This window comes from Poecilia formosa, unplaced genomic scaffold (genome assembly GCF_000485575.1).
Source record: "Poecilia formosa unplaced genomic scaffold, Poecilia_formosa-5.1.2 Scaffold43, whole genome shotgun sequence".
Classification (NCBI taxonomy): Eukaryota; Metazoa; Chordata; class Actinopteri; order Cyprinodontiformes; family Poeciliidae; genus Poecilia; species Poecilia formosa.
In genome coordinates this window covers 1,302,293-1,317,777 of record NW_006799982.1, presented here as the reverse complement: position 1 = coordinate 1,317,777, position 15,485 = coordinate 1,302,293, and the positions used below count along the sequence as shown (strand labels likewise).

Below are 15,485 nucleotides of genomic sequence, written 5' to 3'. Positions count from 1 at the left end.
GAAAACGAACACCAGATCTCATGGAAGTGCATTTTGTTGTGGCATCTTTTTTTCCTTTTTAATTTGTCAGCATGAGCTCAGATTTCAGTTGCAAATGGCCTCCGAGAGGGAACACACACACACACACACGTACACACACACACGCCATGCTTTCTGCCATTTGCTCGAGCTGTTGGTATTAAATCGTGCTTCAGATTACGTCTTTTCTGTTTTCTTTTACTTACTGCTGTAGCTCTTCTGCATGGTCTTTGGATGTCCTGCATTCTTCTCTTTGTCTGTGTGTAGGTTGTGCTGATTTACAACAAAAAAAAAAGGAGGGTGGAGAAAGAAGTGAAGAGAATGCCATAGATAGCTGTCATTCCCTCTCCTTTCTGTATTTTTAAGTAGGTTTTCTTCCATCTCCTTCTATCTTTCTTTGCACACCCGACCAGTCTGTCTCTCTGTTTTTGTCCTCATGTCAACCTTCATCCCTCCATATCTTTGTTCATTTTTCTGTCTCGTGATGTAGTAAGAGGCAAAATCACTCTAGAAAGAGATTGAATTTCTAATTTCTTATTTTATCGTTGTAGAGTGTCCCCTGAGTTTCATCTCCTTCCATTTCTTTAACCTTTATGATCTGTCATCATGGTGGGTTATAGAGGCTAGGTGGTTGGCTGATACTTGCAGGTGACTATTGTCATGTGACCTCTGACATCACTTCCTTTCTACCACAGGGTGGGGGTTGCTTTTCATTACTTCGTTTTGTTTGTCCCTCCCCCTTCCTGCCTTATTTTGTTTTACTTTTCTTCTTTTGTTTGGTTCATCATTTGTTTCTTACGCATATTTTCTCGATTTCCCTGATGATTTTTGTATGTTGTTGTTGTTGTTGTCAGTCTCCACGGTAACTGCTCGCGTGTCCTCACGCCGTTCCCCCGACCACGGTAAGTTGTGTACACATGGCATCATCTTTGAATGACCCCTCCCCCCACCCCATGCGCCCAAACAAAAAAAATAAATAAATAATAAAATGCACCCAAACAAAGGATTCCCTTGCTGCAGGGAGCTTGACTGATTGGTGGACAGAACCTGATTGGCTAATCCTGTGATTGATTGGGGAGGTGGTGAATGAGACTATTAGGAGATTAGCCATTTACCGCATGGCATTACAATAAGGCCACTTGTGTAACTGAATGTACCGCATCTATCTGCAAGTGCAACAACTACGACTACCACTTCTTAATGCATTCATTACAATCACCTCTAACTGCATTCAAAGCATTTAATTCGTGAGCTGTATCCTGCATGGTTTACTCTCTTTCTGGTCATCTGTATGACGTCATGTAGTACTATGTCATCTCTCTGTGTCATGTGTCAGCCAATAGCTGCATTCTTGCACCTTGTTAGCGGGAGAGCATGCTGGAGCATGAGTGCTATGTTAGCTCTTCTGGAGAGGGGATAATAGCTGTCTGTATATCATGGCGTGCTGTAGTGCTTGATGATCACTTCCTGTACCAGTGCTCAGACTGTTGTCGGAGTGCAGGTTTGCAGCCTTATTGTTTCAATCAGAGCTGTGTTTCGTGGATGAGTAGCTCAGGTTCCCAAACGGGGCCGATTTTTAAAGCAAAGCTGACATAAAATAAAAAAATAAAATAAAATAAAAAAAAAAGCACCCTGAAATAATTCCTGGCAAACATAAATGAAAACAGCTTTGCCTTGTTCTGATTTCTGTGAGGAGGTGTCCTTGATTTACCTTTTGATCAGTTTGGTTCTGGATGGTGTGTGTCGTCGGTTGTGTGCTACGAGGTGTTTTCTGGTGTGCGACACTGATCTGAAATGCCCGGCAGTGTTTCACAGCAATGGTTTGATTGTTTTTGGTTTGGTTGAATTGTTTTGTTTTTTTGTTTTGATTTTTTCTTTTTAATTTGAGAAATGATACTTGCATCCCCCATCCTCTCTTTCTTTTCTCTGTGCTGTCCTTTCTCTCTGTATCCGTTTTTGCACCAATCATCATCTCCTCCATCATGGCTCATGTACAGTTAGACTGGATGTAGGCAAACAATCAGATTTGTGTGTTGTATATGTATCACATCTTATTGTTTTTTTTTTTTTTTTTTTTTTTTTTTTTTTTTTTTGTACAGTTTTGGTTTATATGTTGCTCTATCTGTGTTGTTCTTTCAGTCATTTTTTTTTTTTTTTTGGTTGGAAGAACTGCACATTTGGATGAATCATTCACCCTCACTCTTCTCCGCCTCTCGTTTCTGTGTTTTTCTGTTTCCTTTCATGTGGACTGGCACTTCCCCCTGCATCCTCTGTCCTTTCTCTGTTGTTCTCCGTCCCCTCCTCCCTTTTCTGTATGATGTGTTCTCAATTGGGAGGGAATCCAACCTTTTTTCTTTTCTGTTTTTGATTGGTCTATTTGCTGCATCTGATGCTTGCTAATTGGTTAGTTTTGCTCACCTCTGGTGATGTGATGCACTCCTGGTTGGCTGTCTGTAATTTCTGTACAAACTGTTTGATTGATGTTATTTATTTTATTTTTGGTTATAAGTTTTTGCATTTTGTTCAACTGACAAATCTGCTGCTTAATTCACCTTCTTTGTCTCCTCCTTTTTTTTTAGCAGCAATATAATGGTCTTGGATTTCTTTTCGAATGCCTTTGCTCTGAAATATATATATTTTTTGATTTTCTTTGTTCTATGTGCCAATAGTTGCAATGTTTGTGTGCAAAACTGCCTGATTACTCACTGGGATCCTTGTTTTCAGTGTTTCTTCTTTCAAAAGAAGCGCATGCATTAAATACCATCGCTGCTCATCTACAGAATTAACACCTTGTCAAGAATAAAAACTGAAATTAAAAGTACGATGGCGCCTCACATGAAAAGCAGAAGATTTTTGTGAAAAATAAAATATATGTTCTAAAATTTTAAGAAAATGTATTCCTATTAAAATGTTCATATTTCCTGAATTTTGCTTGTATCTATTTAAAAAAAAACAAAAAAACTGAATAAATTGGCTCCTAAACCTTTTGTTTATTTTCCAGGTTAATAATGCCACAGCCAGAGTGATGACAAACAAGAAAATGACCACACCATACGCTAATGGAGAGGGCCTTGCAGCATTGCCATATGGTAACATATTATCCTAAACTATACTGGCGACTTTTCTCCTTTTTAGTACAATATAAATATTGACAGCTTTTTAGGAATGAAACTCATTTTATATAACCGCACAATATATCACAAATATATCATCATCGCAGGATTAATGAGGGCTATCCTAACACCATAAAGGGCTGCTTGGAGTGCAGTAATCGTTGGCTGATATATTCCAACTGTTATTATTGTCCATTTTTCATACCAATGTAATAATTAACCAACAGCAGCACAAATGATGTTCTCCAATATGCTAAAGGTGAAAGGTCACAAAGAGATGGAATCACAGATGAAAAAGAGAGGCACATTTCATAGCTGAAATCATCGTTGTAATGTTTCCCATAATTACCTCCGTGGCAACATCTTTATTTTAGTCTGTGGGATTCCAGTGCTGCTCAGTGAAATCCTACATTGAACAAACTCCGAGTTACCAGACAGAAGGATTTTGGATAATAACAACTAAAAAATAACAGCATAGTCCTTTAAAAGGCAGAATAGGTCTCATTTGTATAATCTTTAAAATGTTATTCTAGCTATAAATGTAGTTACAGCTGCAAGCTGCAAAAAACAGTATGTATTCTTTACATAATAGATATGACTTGTGTGAAGAAAGAAAGACCCTACATAGTCTTATAAAGCGTAGAATTTTATCTGACCATTTTACATTTATAAAAAATGTTTAATTTGTTTCTGAGATTTTTCTTGTATTACATTTTCTAAAGGACAGAAATTCTGTCCCACTAATTGTCATGGTTTCTACATAGATTTATAATTTAATGACAGTCTTTGTCATAGATTTGCCACATCAGACCTTTAATTTTAACACTTTACCCACAAGCGTTTGGTCTCTGACTCTTGACTGAACACACACACATTCATACGTTAAAAAAAAAAAGAAAGGAAAAAAAAAAAAAAAAAGGTCATTTTTAACTTTTTGTGCTTTAAACTGAACTGAACCTGCACCTGTTGTGCAATTGCAGCTGTTTAAGTGTGGCTGTAATAATAAAAAAACTGTTGTATAATATTTCAGTCTAGGTTTAATTACTTCATGTATTGAAGTTTTAATGCTTGCCTTATGGTTTTGGCTAAAACCATAAGACAATTTTTTATTTTATTTTATTTATTTATTTATTTTTTTTGCTATTTCTGTCAATAGGCTTAAGTTTTTATAAATCTCAAGCTCCAATATTAAGTTTATTAAACTGCTCTCCCAAACAGCTTAGAAGATGTGGGGAAGCACACAAACAACATTGACAGGTGGATGTGTTTATTTTAGGACTCAATCACTGATCATTTTACAAGGATTTGTTTGAGTTCCTATCCAACATTTGGGTTCAAATCGCATTATTCATTCTGTTTCGCGCTGTTACGGACCAGAAATAAAAATGTCATATTGGATTGTTCTTGCAACCAGCTTGAGTGGCGAAATTGGTTCCTTTCACCTGTTAAGTTACTAGTCATGAAAATGTTAGTTTTCTTCATGTAGGAATGTTGCCTTGATGCTGTTTATTTTTATTTTTATTTTATTTCTACAGCTGGTTGGAAGTTAAGTCCTATGGTTGGAGCCATGTACAGTCCTGAGCTCTATACAGGTAAGATATTAAGAAGCAAATTTTATTCTGCTTCTCAAATAATATCCAGCAGATACAGAATTTGCAGGCAAAACCTTGCAAAGACAATTTAAGAATTAGAACAAGAGACATCTGCACATCCGCAGGCTTTTATTTTCCAAAATTGTTGAGTATTACTAAAACTATAAATTATAGCGGAGGTAAAACATGTTTCTTATAAGATAGTCTTTTGTTGTGCTTTTATTTATCAACCTGCAATCTAAAAAATAAGTAGTTTGCATGTCATCAAGGCTCATCCACAGAACAAAACGAGTCCAGACTAAAGCAAACAGTTAGGTCTACAGAGAGGATCATCAGGGCTGACCATTTCTCCATCCAGGACTTGTACAGGTCTAGGGTTAGGAAAAGGGCAGCTAGCATCTCTGCAGACCCCACACATCCTGGATTTTACCTTCAGGTCTCGCTACAGAGTGCTGTTTACGAGAACCAGCCACTGTAGAGATGGTTTCTTCGTCCAGGCTGTCTCTCTGATGAACACAATGAACTCCTTACAACCTGAGTAGTCAGCTACTCTTCTGTGAAACAAAATTTTAACTGCCACAACGTATCTTTCTTTTAAAAAAAACAAAAACACACAAAAAAAAACAACATTGGCTGGAAATACAGTTTTTTTCCCTAAATTTTATATATTTGTACTTAATCTCTGTACACTGCGAGTTATACTTCTGAAATAAGTATTTGTGCCAATACAACCAGAATTCAGGTTGTCCACATGGTGACTTGTCCATGTGGTCATTAAGGACTCCTGGTTATTGAACCGGTTTGTTCTGTTCTGGGAAAGTGAGGAGCAAGATAGATCTGCACAAGGCAAGAAGTTTGGTATGATTCTTGGACAAATACAAGAAATACAAAATGAGAATCAGTCATGATCAGTGTGACCATAAGAGGTGAAGCATTAGCGCATAACTACACAGGTGGAGCTTAGTATAATCTCAAGACACAATCTTGGCACCCCTCACCCCAAGGATCAGATTTTTGCAACTATTAGATGTGTCTCTGCTTCAATGTATGTATATACATTCAATGTGAATGTATTTTTTTTACAGCCTAGTTGTTATTTTGACAACACCTACCTTTATTAACACCAACCTGACTCTGAAATGTGAAGCTTTTTTAGAAGCTTGAATACCAAACAACTTTAATTGCATCGGTTTAGCTGAATAAAACCGCAGAAACTGTAAATGATTGCCAACAGCCACTTACTTAGGTAATAAATTATGAAAACACAGATTAATCGAGATGTTTGTTTTTTTTCCTCTGTGGAGATATTGTTAATACTGCACCACTGTTAATACAATGAAGCTGCATGTTTTGTCGTATAATTGCCTAATCATCAGTTCCAGGGTTCCCGTACCCGGCAGCAGCAGCAGCGGCTGCCGCTTCCACCGCTGCGACCTTTCGAGGAACGCATCTGCGGGGTCGAGCTCGGCCCGTCTACAGCGCGGTCAGGGCTGCCGTCCCACAACCTGCCATCCCAGCATACCCTGGGTAAATATATATGTAAATATGTGTAATAGAAATACCTGTATTTTTAGATCAGTAAGGAAAATCTTGGATAAGGTCGATCTTCTTTTAAAGCATGGCTTCACTTAGTGAGATAGTGATTCAAATCGTGCATGTTGTGTTTGGATACATTTTTATAAAAATAATAACTTTGATAGTTTGCGGAGCTAAAATACCATTTCCTTGTACCTTTAAACATATTATGATGTGACCGCAGTTTGTCATAAAATTAAATTGAAGTTATTTGTTTTTGGTAAATCTCACCAGCTGAAGTAGCAGTAGTAACACTTTGAAGTCGGTGCATCTGTATACAAAGAGGTGGTATTTAGTCTTGCATGTTGCACGGTGTGTAATAATCTCACCCTTCTTTTCTCTTCTCTCTCTCACAATTTCTTTGGCACCGTTTTCTCACCTCCCCATCACCTTCTCTATTTGTTGTTTTCTGCTCTGTCCACACGATGGCGCTTCACTCCATTATTTCCTTGTTTTGTTCCATTTTGATTTCTTTTTTTTCTTTTTTTCTTTTTCTTTTTTTTTTTTTTTTGGGTTTTCCAAACGCCACTCCTTTGTACTCTCTACCTTTCTGTCTTTTCTCCTGCTGTTGTCTGTCTCCCTCTCAGTGTGATGGCCTATCAGGATGGTTTTTACGGTGCGGCTGACCTCTATGTAAGTATGCCTTGCCTCTCCTCCACTGCTTCACTCGTCACCTACGTTTTCCTTCGCTTGCCTGTGGGTTTTTCAAGTGTGAAACGGTGCGGATCAAACCCATAGAGGCGTGTACTTTTGACAGTTTGGATTAGTCACTGTAACGCATTTTGTGTCATTCTGCCTAAATCTGAAATTATTATTACAATGCGTCACACCAAGTTTATTTTTTAGGTATTTTCTAAGAGCCCTAAGTATTTAGTAACACACCTGGTGATATGCAGTATTCCTCCTCAGTGCAGCAAACCGTTCAAATCAGGCCCATTCACAAGTAAACTCTTCTGGGGTTTGTTTCTGTGCCTTTGTGGAGTAAGTTTGTACCAGTGTGATCATGAGTGTGTTGCTGCGTGTGTATGTGTGTGTGTGTGTGTGTGTGTGTGAGACCAGGTTGACAATAGCTGTTTCTGTTCTCTCTGTAGACTAGTGTTTCAGGACATTAGTGGCAGATTGCCCCAGGTAGGGTTTACACACTCTATGTGACAGCCAGTGTGCATCCTCCTCGTCTCCAATGACTGCGTGCTGCTAGACATTATTGACCATCTGAGATTGAATTGCCTCTTCTGTCTTCTTTTACTAACTCACTGGATTCTGACATGGGTGGAGTTACGGAAGGGGGAGAAAAGAATTGGGCTAAAATTCCCAAAGAAAACAACAAATCTTCCAAGTGATGTGGATACATAATTGATAAGTTGAAATCCAGATGGCAGGTGTGCAGTTACAGTAATGGACTGAGATATTGCAGTATAACTTGATTGTTTTACAAGACAAATTTTAAGATGCCTACACTTGAAACCAGAAGCTCACAAGCACTGAATGAAAAGACAGATACACATTTACTTTTCACTTTCTGAAGTTTTTTTTTTTTTAATCAGAGTAAGAATATCTTAGAGACTCATTTAATAATGTCTTAAAAGTGATGTTTACAAAAAAACAAACAATGTGTGCATGGAGGTATGTTTGTATGTTTATGCAGGAAAAGGCAAAGGCGCTTGTAAGCTTGGGAACCCTGTGAAGGATATGTGGGTGGCAGCATCATGTTGTGAGGCTCTTTTGCTGCAGGAGGGACTGGTGCACTTCATAAAATAAATGGCATTATGAGGAAAGAAGAATATGTGGAAATATTGAAGACATCAGCCAAGAAATTAAAGCTCGGGTCCAGGTTGGTCTTCCAGATGGACAACGATCCAAAGCATACAGCCAAACTGGCCCAAGAACGACAAAGTCAGTGTGTTGGTGTGGTCATCACAAAGCCCTGATCTCAATCCAGGCAGCCTATAAACTTAAAACAACAAAGATTTAGTCTGATTTAACTGCAGACGGTGGGGAAAAAAGGTACATGTGTCTTTTTATTTTGGTCTATGTAAACTTCTGGTTTCAATTGTACATGGAGTGCTTAGCAGGTCCTTTTGTTACCTTTTGTCACATTACCACTGCAAACTTCAATGTATTTTATTACTGTAGGTTTTAATCTTAGGCACACTACAGCTGCAATATTTTTCTCAGCTGTTTTTACAATTAATCTGAGATGTGTGGAGAGTCTATGCTTTGTAAGAAAGCGCTATGGATCTGTGCAGCTGTCCAAAAGAAAATTAAGGGAAAAAAGGTCTTCTCCTACATGAAAGAATGAGTCAGAACTTACAAAGTTGCAGTACACAGCATAGACAGTTCTTCAGCAAATTATCTTGACCTTTCAATTAAAAGGTGTTGACTGTGGAGTAGAAACTTTAAAAAGATAAAAGTTGAATAAAGTTATTCTTCTTGTTGAATATGCCCAACACTTCTGTTTTTGTCCCAGTGAGTCAGAGTGTCAGATAAATCCAGATGATAAATTAAGGCAAATCTATATTTAATAATAACCCAGTGTGGACTGTTCAGTGAAATTATCCATTTTAAGTTTTGGGAAAGTGAGGATAAAGGAAACGGTCGTGAGTAGTGTTGTAGTCCACAGAGTGTACACTGGCAGTCAGAAGGATGTAGGACACACACATTCAGTTACTTCAGACCCCTTCCAGGAATCTCCCTATCTGTTTCACCTGTGGCATGCTAACTGAATCAGTGTCAGCATGCGGACATACTTACAAGGCTGGCTCCCCCCCTCCCTCCTGTTATCTCCCAAATCTCTCCATCCTCCCAACTCACCTCTTTCTTTTTCATTCTAGCTGCAGTAGTTTTATTCTCCATTCTCCCTCTTGCTTTTCTTAAATCTCCTTTCCATTTCTTACTCTACCGTTCTCTCCAACTCCTTTCCAGTCTGTTTTTATGCTCATTTTTCTTCCCCTCCTCCCTCCATCTTCTTGTTCCTTCTCCTCATCTCTGTCCTCCTCCGCTCCTATTTAGTCCAGCCTTCCCCCCCATAGCAGCCAATGTGTGGTCCTGAATGCAGGGACTTGGTCGTGACTGATTCCTTAGGGTAGAATGCAGTGGTGTGTGTTATTTTATTTTATTTTTTTGTAGGATTTTTTATTTTTTTTTTTTACCTAATATGTGTTCTAAGTTTGGGAAAGCATGCCGTGTCTGTCAGTGATTGGTTGCCGGCCACGTGAGAGTGCGCGATTTGCTCTTTATTTTTAATCCAACTGGCTGACTGTCTCCTTACACTTGTAGTTTTGTTTTTTTGTTGTTTTTTTCCTTTGGTGTCTGTTCACAAGCTGTTCATGCAAACATAAATAATGGCACAGTCATCTTGCCTCTCCTTCCCCTTTCTCTGACCGTGTGTTTTTGAAAGGGAACGGTGGTTTGGGCACATTTATGGCTTTAAGGTCTCTCTCCCTCTCTGTCTAACACAGTGGGGAAGATGACGCACGTTGAAGGCTGCAAACAGTCCAAAACATAAAAAAAAATAAATAAAAAAAAAATAGCGTCACATACAATTACGGATAGTTTTGCTGAGTTAGTCATGGAGTGAGAGAGAAACACAGAGCCGGAGCTACATCCTTGTGAATGCTGTACTGCACCAGATTAGCCAGTTTTGCTGACTGTCTGCTTGTTAATATTTCGCTCTTCTCAGCAGTTTTCTCTCACAATATAACCCTTTAGATTCACAACTAGTCCTCTGCACTGCAGAAAGCACATAGTGAGCATTGAACAAATGTTTCATTTTTCTTCCTGCCCCTTCCCACCTGTCCCTACATCGTCCCCATGTCCTCCTCTGCACTCCCACGTACTTTCATCCATCTCCCTCTTCTCCCATCGCCTCCTCACAGGGCGGCTATGCAGCGTATCGTTACGCCCAGCCGGCTGCTGTAGCGACTCCTGCAGCAGCAGCCGCTGCAGCAGCAGCTTACAGTGACAGGTGAGTCAATAGTTCTGGACGTCTTTAAAGCGTTTAAAACACAAACAGCTAAACATTCACAGGAGCCTTCTAGGATCTACTCATCCAACCTTTTCCAACATGCAACAGGATCACTTTAAAAAAAGTTATTTGCACTGTGTTAATAAGTTAATTCACAAGTAATATGTAAATTTGAATTTGCCCACAAAACCTTTGTCAGTTTTTGTCGCCATTGACAAAAAAAAAGCAAACTAAAACAAAAAAAATATATATATAATAAAAAAATATAATTCCAACAATATCTAATTTTAGCACTAATAAATAAAAGCTATGTTTGATCCTAGGCTAAATATTAGAAGTGAGTGTAATCAAACATTTTCTTTTTCAAGATGTGATAGGAGTCCTTCTAAAAGTGCGTTCCTCCGGGATTTCACACTTCAGTCTTACTTTCTTTTGCAGCATTTTTCCTTTGCTAAAATGCAGTTAGATTTGGGTGACAAACTAAATAAAAACATGGTGTCAAAATTAATATACAAGTATATTTAAAACAATAACAAACCCTTCATTATCACATTGTTGCTGTTTATTATTTTTTTGCGTACAAATGTTGCTATTTGTCTCTAAGCAAATATTTTCAAATGTTTCTCACAGCTACGGACGAGTTTACACGGCAGATCCCTACCATGCTGCACTGGCCCCAGCAGCCTACGGTGTTGGAGCCATGGTAAGTTTAAGTGAACCGTTCTTCACTAATACTTCATATGGCGTCAGTGGGAGAGGTTCATACAATGTGGCAACTGCCGGAGTCAAACATCTAATATATTTTCTTCAGACACTGACCAAAAAGCATGTCGCTGAAGCTATTTACTGCGTGTTAACATGTAGGAGTGCAAGAGAGCGATTATTGAGTTCCTTTAAAAAAGAGTCTGCAGATTTTTTTTTTTTTTATACTGAAAAAAAAAAACGGATATGGAGATGTAAACACTTTCCATTGTCTTACCTGTGAAACTTCATACCTGCTGAGGTAATTTCGATGGTCTGGCTGTTGACTCACTGCTTGAGTGGTCTGTAATCACCATATTTGTACGTTTTTTGGCTCTAAACTATAATGTAAGATACATGATTACGCTATGTTAAATCAGTGTTTTTAGATGTCTCACAGCTGCATTCATCATGGGGGAGAGAGTAAGCATGTTTAAAGAAAACAAATTATGCGGGGATTCATTATAAGTTATGCTATGAGGTCCTCCCTGAAACAAATGCAAAAAATGTAAATATCTTTCTGTATTTTTTTTTTTTCAGGCCACGCTCTACAGGGGAGGCTACAGCAGATTTGCCCCTTATTAAAAGACAATACATGACCCAGGGCCTCCCCTCTCCCATTGAATTACTCTGAAAGAGCTCCCTCTGTTGTCCTGGAGGTGGACTGCGCCCTGTTTTAAAGAGTGGAGTCGACCACAGCAAAGATATTTCAGACCCTACCCCAAGCAGTCCCACGTTTTCTTATCTAAGCTTCTACAAAAATAGAGGAAAGCTGTATTAAAGACTGAAGGGTCACCTTTACATTAAAAAAATAAATAAATAAAAATAAAAAAATCTGACTGAAAAGTGGCCACCTTCTCAATTGCACGGCTGTATTATAGTCTCCCCCTGTTATTCTCTCAGCACTCAGCAGCACAAGATTTGGGGACAGAGCCCAGGCGTTCTTCCAGAGGCTGTATGTGGATAATGGACATTTGAGCAGCTGCCTTAGAAGGAGCCGAGCGCCGCCTGACCTGACACACTCTTGAGGAAAGTAAGAGGGAAGCAGACAGTCTCGAGAGCAGAAAGGTGCCTTCGGTTAGAGCACCCGCAAAAAAGATTTTTGAACCAGAATGGCGAAATAACAAAAGCACCCAGTGGTGCGTTTTAGAGTCCGTCCGCAATGTCGGCAGATGGTAAAAGGACGAGTTTCACTCTTTCAGTGTTCTGCTGTGAGGAAGACCGAACCCAGCGTCTTGGAGAAATGACGGAAAGCTGAAGGAGGGAGGGGTTTATTAGAGCTGTTCCTTACCTCAAATTTCTCTTTGTATGTGGAAATGGTAAACCTTTAAACTTAAAAAAAAAAATGTTATGATATGCAAAGAAATTAGTTTAGAGAAAAAAAAATTACCAAATTATTATTATTATTACTGTTGTAATTATTCTCATTCTTCTTAATATAAAACCATTTTTTTGTTGTTGTTTAAAACAGCTGCACCACTGTGGTGGAGGTTCATCAGTGAAACTCGGGGGGTATAATAACAAAGAAAAAAAAAACAATGCATCTTTATTACAAACACTCCACTCTTCAGTAATATACCAACTATATCTCACGTCTTCTTGGTCATGCACAGAATTTCACTACACAGTCTGTGTGCGGCCATCATAGAACACTACAAAAAAAAAGTGCAACACTACACTGTAAACATGTTCCTGTTAAGTTTACATCCTGTTGGAGATCATCTGCTTGCAGCCGTAGGGGTTGTTCAGGTATCCGGTGGTCTGTTTATTGTAAAACTCTATTATTTAGATTTTCCCCTCATTCTTCATCTTTTATAGAGTCCAGCAATGGATGAGTCTTCCTGAAACATACTTTAGTTGGTAATTGCGTTTAAGATGCTGCCAACAGCAATTACTGAGCAAGACAGAGATTCCGTTGGTGAGTTGATTGTGAATATTTAAATGCAAAACACATTACTATTGTGCATATTTCTATACTATTGTACCCTATATTTCCAAAATGTGGCTTTTTCTTTTGACTTTTATTTTGTGTTCCAAAGATTTGTAGAAAGCACATTTTTCTGCCGTATAAATATATATATATATATAAATATAAATATATTACTTGTGTTATTATTATCATGCTCTTATAGCTGTCTTTATTTACGTTGTTTTAAATGTTTTGTTTTTGTTTTGTTTTGTTTTTTTTAATATATAAAAATGTGTTGTCACTTCTTCAGTAAGGTGCAAATTTCAACTTTTACTTTTTGGGCTCGGATTAAAATTCCTGAGCTGAGAGCATACATCGATAGCGTAACTAAAGGTATGCAGGTAACGTCACCAAAGTGTTTCATTTTTATTATTATTATTATTTTTTTTTTTGTTCAATTGATCATAGGAATTGTTGTGACACGTAATCATTATTTCACCAATTACAAAAAGAGCTCCTTTTTTTTTCTCCCCCGTTTGTTTCAGTGAGCCATAGAATGAATGAGGCCAGGTCTGTAGCACTTTCGTTAAATCAACTGCTTTTTTCTTTATGTTTGTAGTTTTTTTGTTCTTTTTTATTTTTTGCTTGGTTTGTTTTCCTCTATTTTAATGAAGACTCCTCATCATTTCAGTGGATATTCAGTTTGAATGACTGAAAGTGTTTTTACTCATGCATACACAGGTTGATATTCTGGTTTGGCAAATCATATTGTGTGAAATAGGACTGTTTTTAAACTGTTTTTGTTTGTGGGGTGGGATTGGGTTAGATTTTTTTTTAATGCCCCACTTTTTTAACTATTGAAAAAATATACATTTTGGGCAGTCACATGTTTTTTTTTTCTTTTTTTTTCTTTCTTTCATTTAACAGTTCTAGTTCATCCTTTTGGTTTGGTATTTTATCTAAATATAGAATGTGCTCTGGGCTAAATTTTAAAAATGGCACTAGCCAAAGATGTTAAGTTTCCAGCATGTTCTGGTTCCCAACTTGAAAAGTGCTCAAAAAAAAAAAAAAAAATTATGAAGATGGACTTTTGTTTTTTTTTTTCTAATGGACAAACCAGCACGTGTGAAAAATGTCATGTTAAAAAAGAAAAAGAAAGAAAAAGAAAAAGAAAAAAAAAACGTCTTGCATGAATCTCGTGAGTTCTCATTTGATTCCTACAGCGGAGAGCCGCAGCACCCTCCATCACCACTAAACTTCCTGATGGGCAGCTAGCGGTTGCAATCTAGCTGACAACAAAGAGCACATCGCTGTTGGCAAAAAAAGAAAAAAAAAAAAAGTTGCCTGCTGACAAACAAAATGGCTGCTGAAGAAAATGGAATTTGGCAGCTTCATTTTCCTGTCATGGCTTTCTTGGCCCTGTATTATAGAAAACTATGTGGTCATTCTTCATAGTTAATATAGTTTTTCAATGAACGGTCCCTTTGTCCTGTCTGTATCCCTTTGACTACCATTGTTTTATTTTATTTTTTCCTTTTTTGTTATTGAATGTCCATATAAAATGTTTTATATAAAATGTTTTGTTGTGCTTGAGCCTCCTGTTTGTTTTTCCTTTAAAATTGCATTGACTGTCCTAACGGGTTCGGCTTTTACATTTATGCTAATATATACTAACTATATTCTGATAAATATTAGCACAAAATACAGATTAAGAACAAGATCAAATAGAAGTGCTGGTCTTCTATGTATTTTTGTTGTTTTGTTCATCTGGTATTTAGGGCTGTGTGATTCTGGGGATTTCGGTAACAATCTTAAACCAAGTCAAAACGGTTAGAATCCCCAATACCAATTCCAATCAAATTTTCTTAAAATGTATCATTGAATATTTTGGTAATTTGACTTCAGTTAGCTGATTTTGATTTTAAAAAAAGGGAAAAGACATGAGGCAAATAAGTGTTTTATTAACTAACTACAATTTAACACAATGTAGCAGAAAAAAAATGAAATAATTGCCATTTTACCTGCTACTATACACAGTTGTTTAAGTAAGTCTTTAATTATAAATGTAAAGGAAAGGAATGTTTTTTTAATACCAGCCCATATCTACGCATGGATAAGACAGTTTTGCAGAAAAGTTGCATTAAAATGTAGGTTGTTCTTGCATTAATACTGAAAATTGAATTGTCAAATTACCACACTACTTGAATTACTAAGCAGGTGCAATTATTTTGATTTCAACAGCACAAATTCATGATATTTTAATAATGTCTAATAAATGTTTGTCAGTAAAATTTGAATAACAAAAGTCATGGTCACTATTCAATGTGGGACTAAAAAGTCAGAGTTGCATAAAATGTACAGAGGTTGAATGCCGAAACAAAATCACAAGAAAAAAGCCAGAAACAGATTGTTACATAGCCAGACTTTATTGACTTTAGAACCAATTATTTGGTAATCATGAGAATAATGACCACAGCCCGCAATAGCTTAGTCTTGGTATATAGTAGGTATGAACCTCACTAGTGTGAACTAAATCCATGAATCCACTCCCACTACAATTATACTGTATCATC

The 15,485-nt window shown here is 37.4% G+C and overlaps 1 protein-coding gene across 6 annotated transcripts in view; it reads left to right on the top strand.

Moving 5' to 3' along the window:
• The window catches only part of rbfox2 (RNA binding fox-1 homolog 2), a 50,986-nt gene extending 36,486 nt beyond the window's left edge, over positions 1-14,500 (top strand). For 3 of the 6 annotated variants that reach the window (XM_016671302.1, XM_007551658.2, XM_016671306.1), the window contains 7 exons: positions 3,020-3,107; positions 4,667-4,723; positions 6,100-6,250; positions 6,886-6,931; positions 10,174-10,262; positions 10,893-10,965; positions 11,544-14,500. In XM_016671302.1, the coding sequence (XP_016526788.1) occupies positions 3,020-3,107; positions 4,667-4,723; positions 6,100-6,250; positions 6,886-6,931; positions 10,174-10,262; positions 10,893-10,965; positions 11,544-11,588 (549 nt within the window). In that variant the 3' untranslated portion in view covers positions 11,589-14,500. Of the gene's footprint in view, positions 1-3,019; positions 3,108-4,666; positions 4,724-6,099; positions 6,251-6,885; positions 6,932-7,389; positions 7,427-10,173; positions 10,263-10,892; positions 10,966-11,543 lie in introns of those variants that run through there. The other 3 variants (XM_016671303.1, XM_016671304.1, XM_016671305.1) reach the window with 2 other exon arrangements.
• The last annotated feature ends 985 nt before the right edge of the window (positions 14,501-15,485 follow it).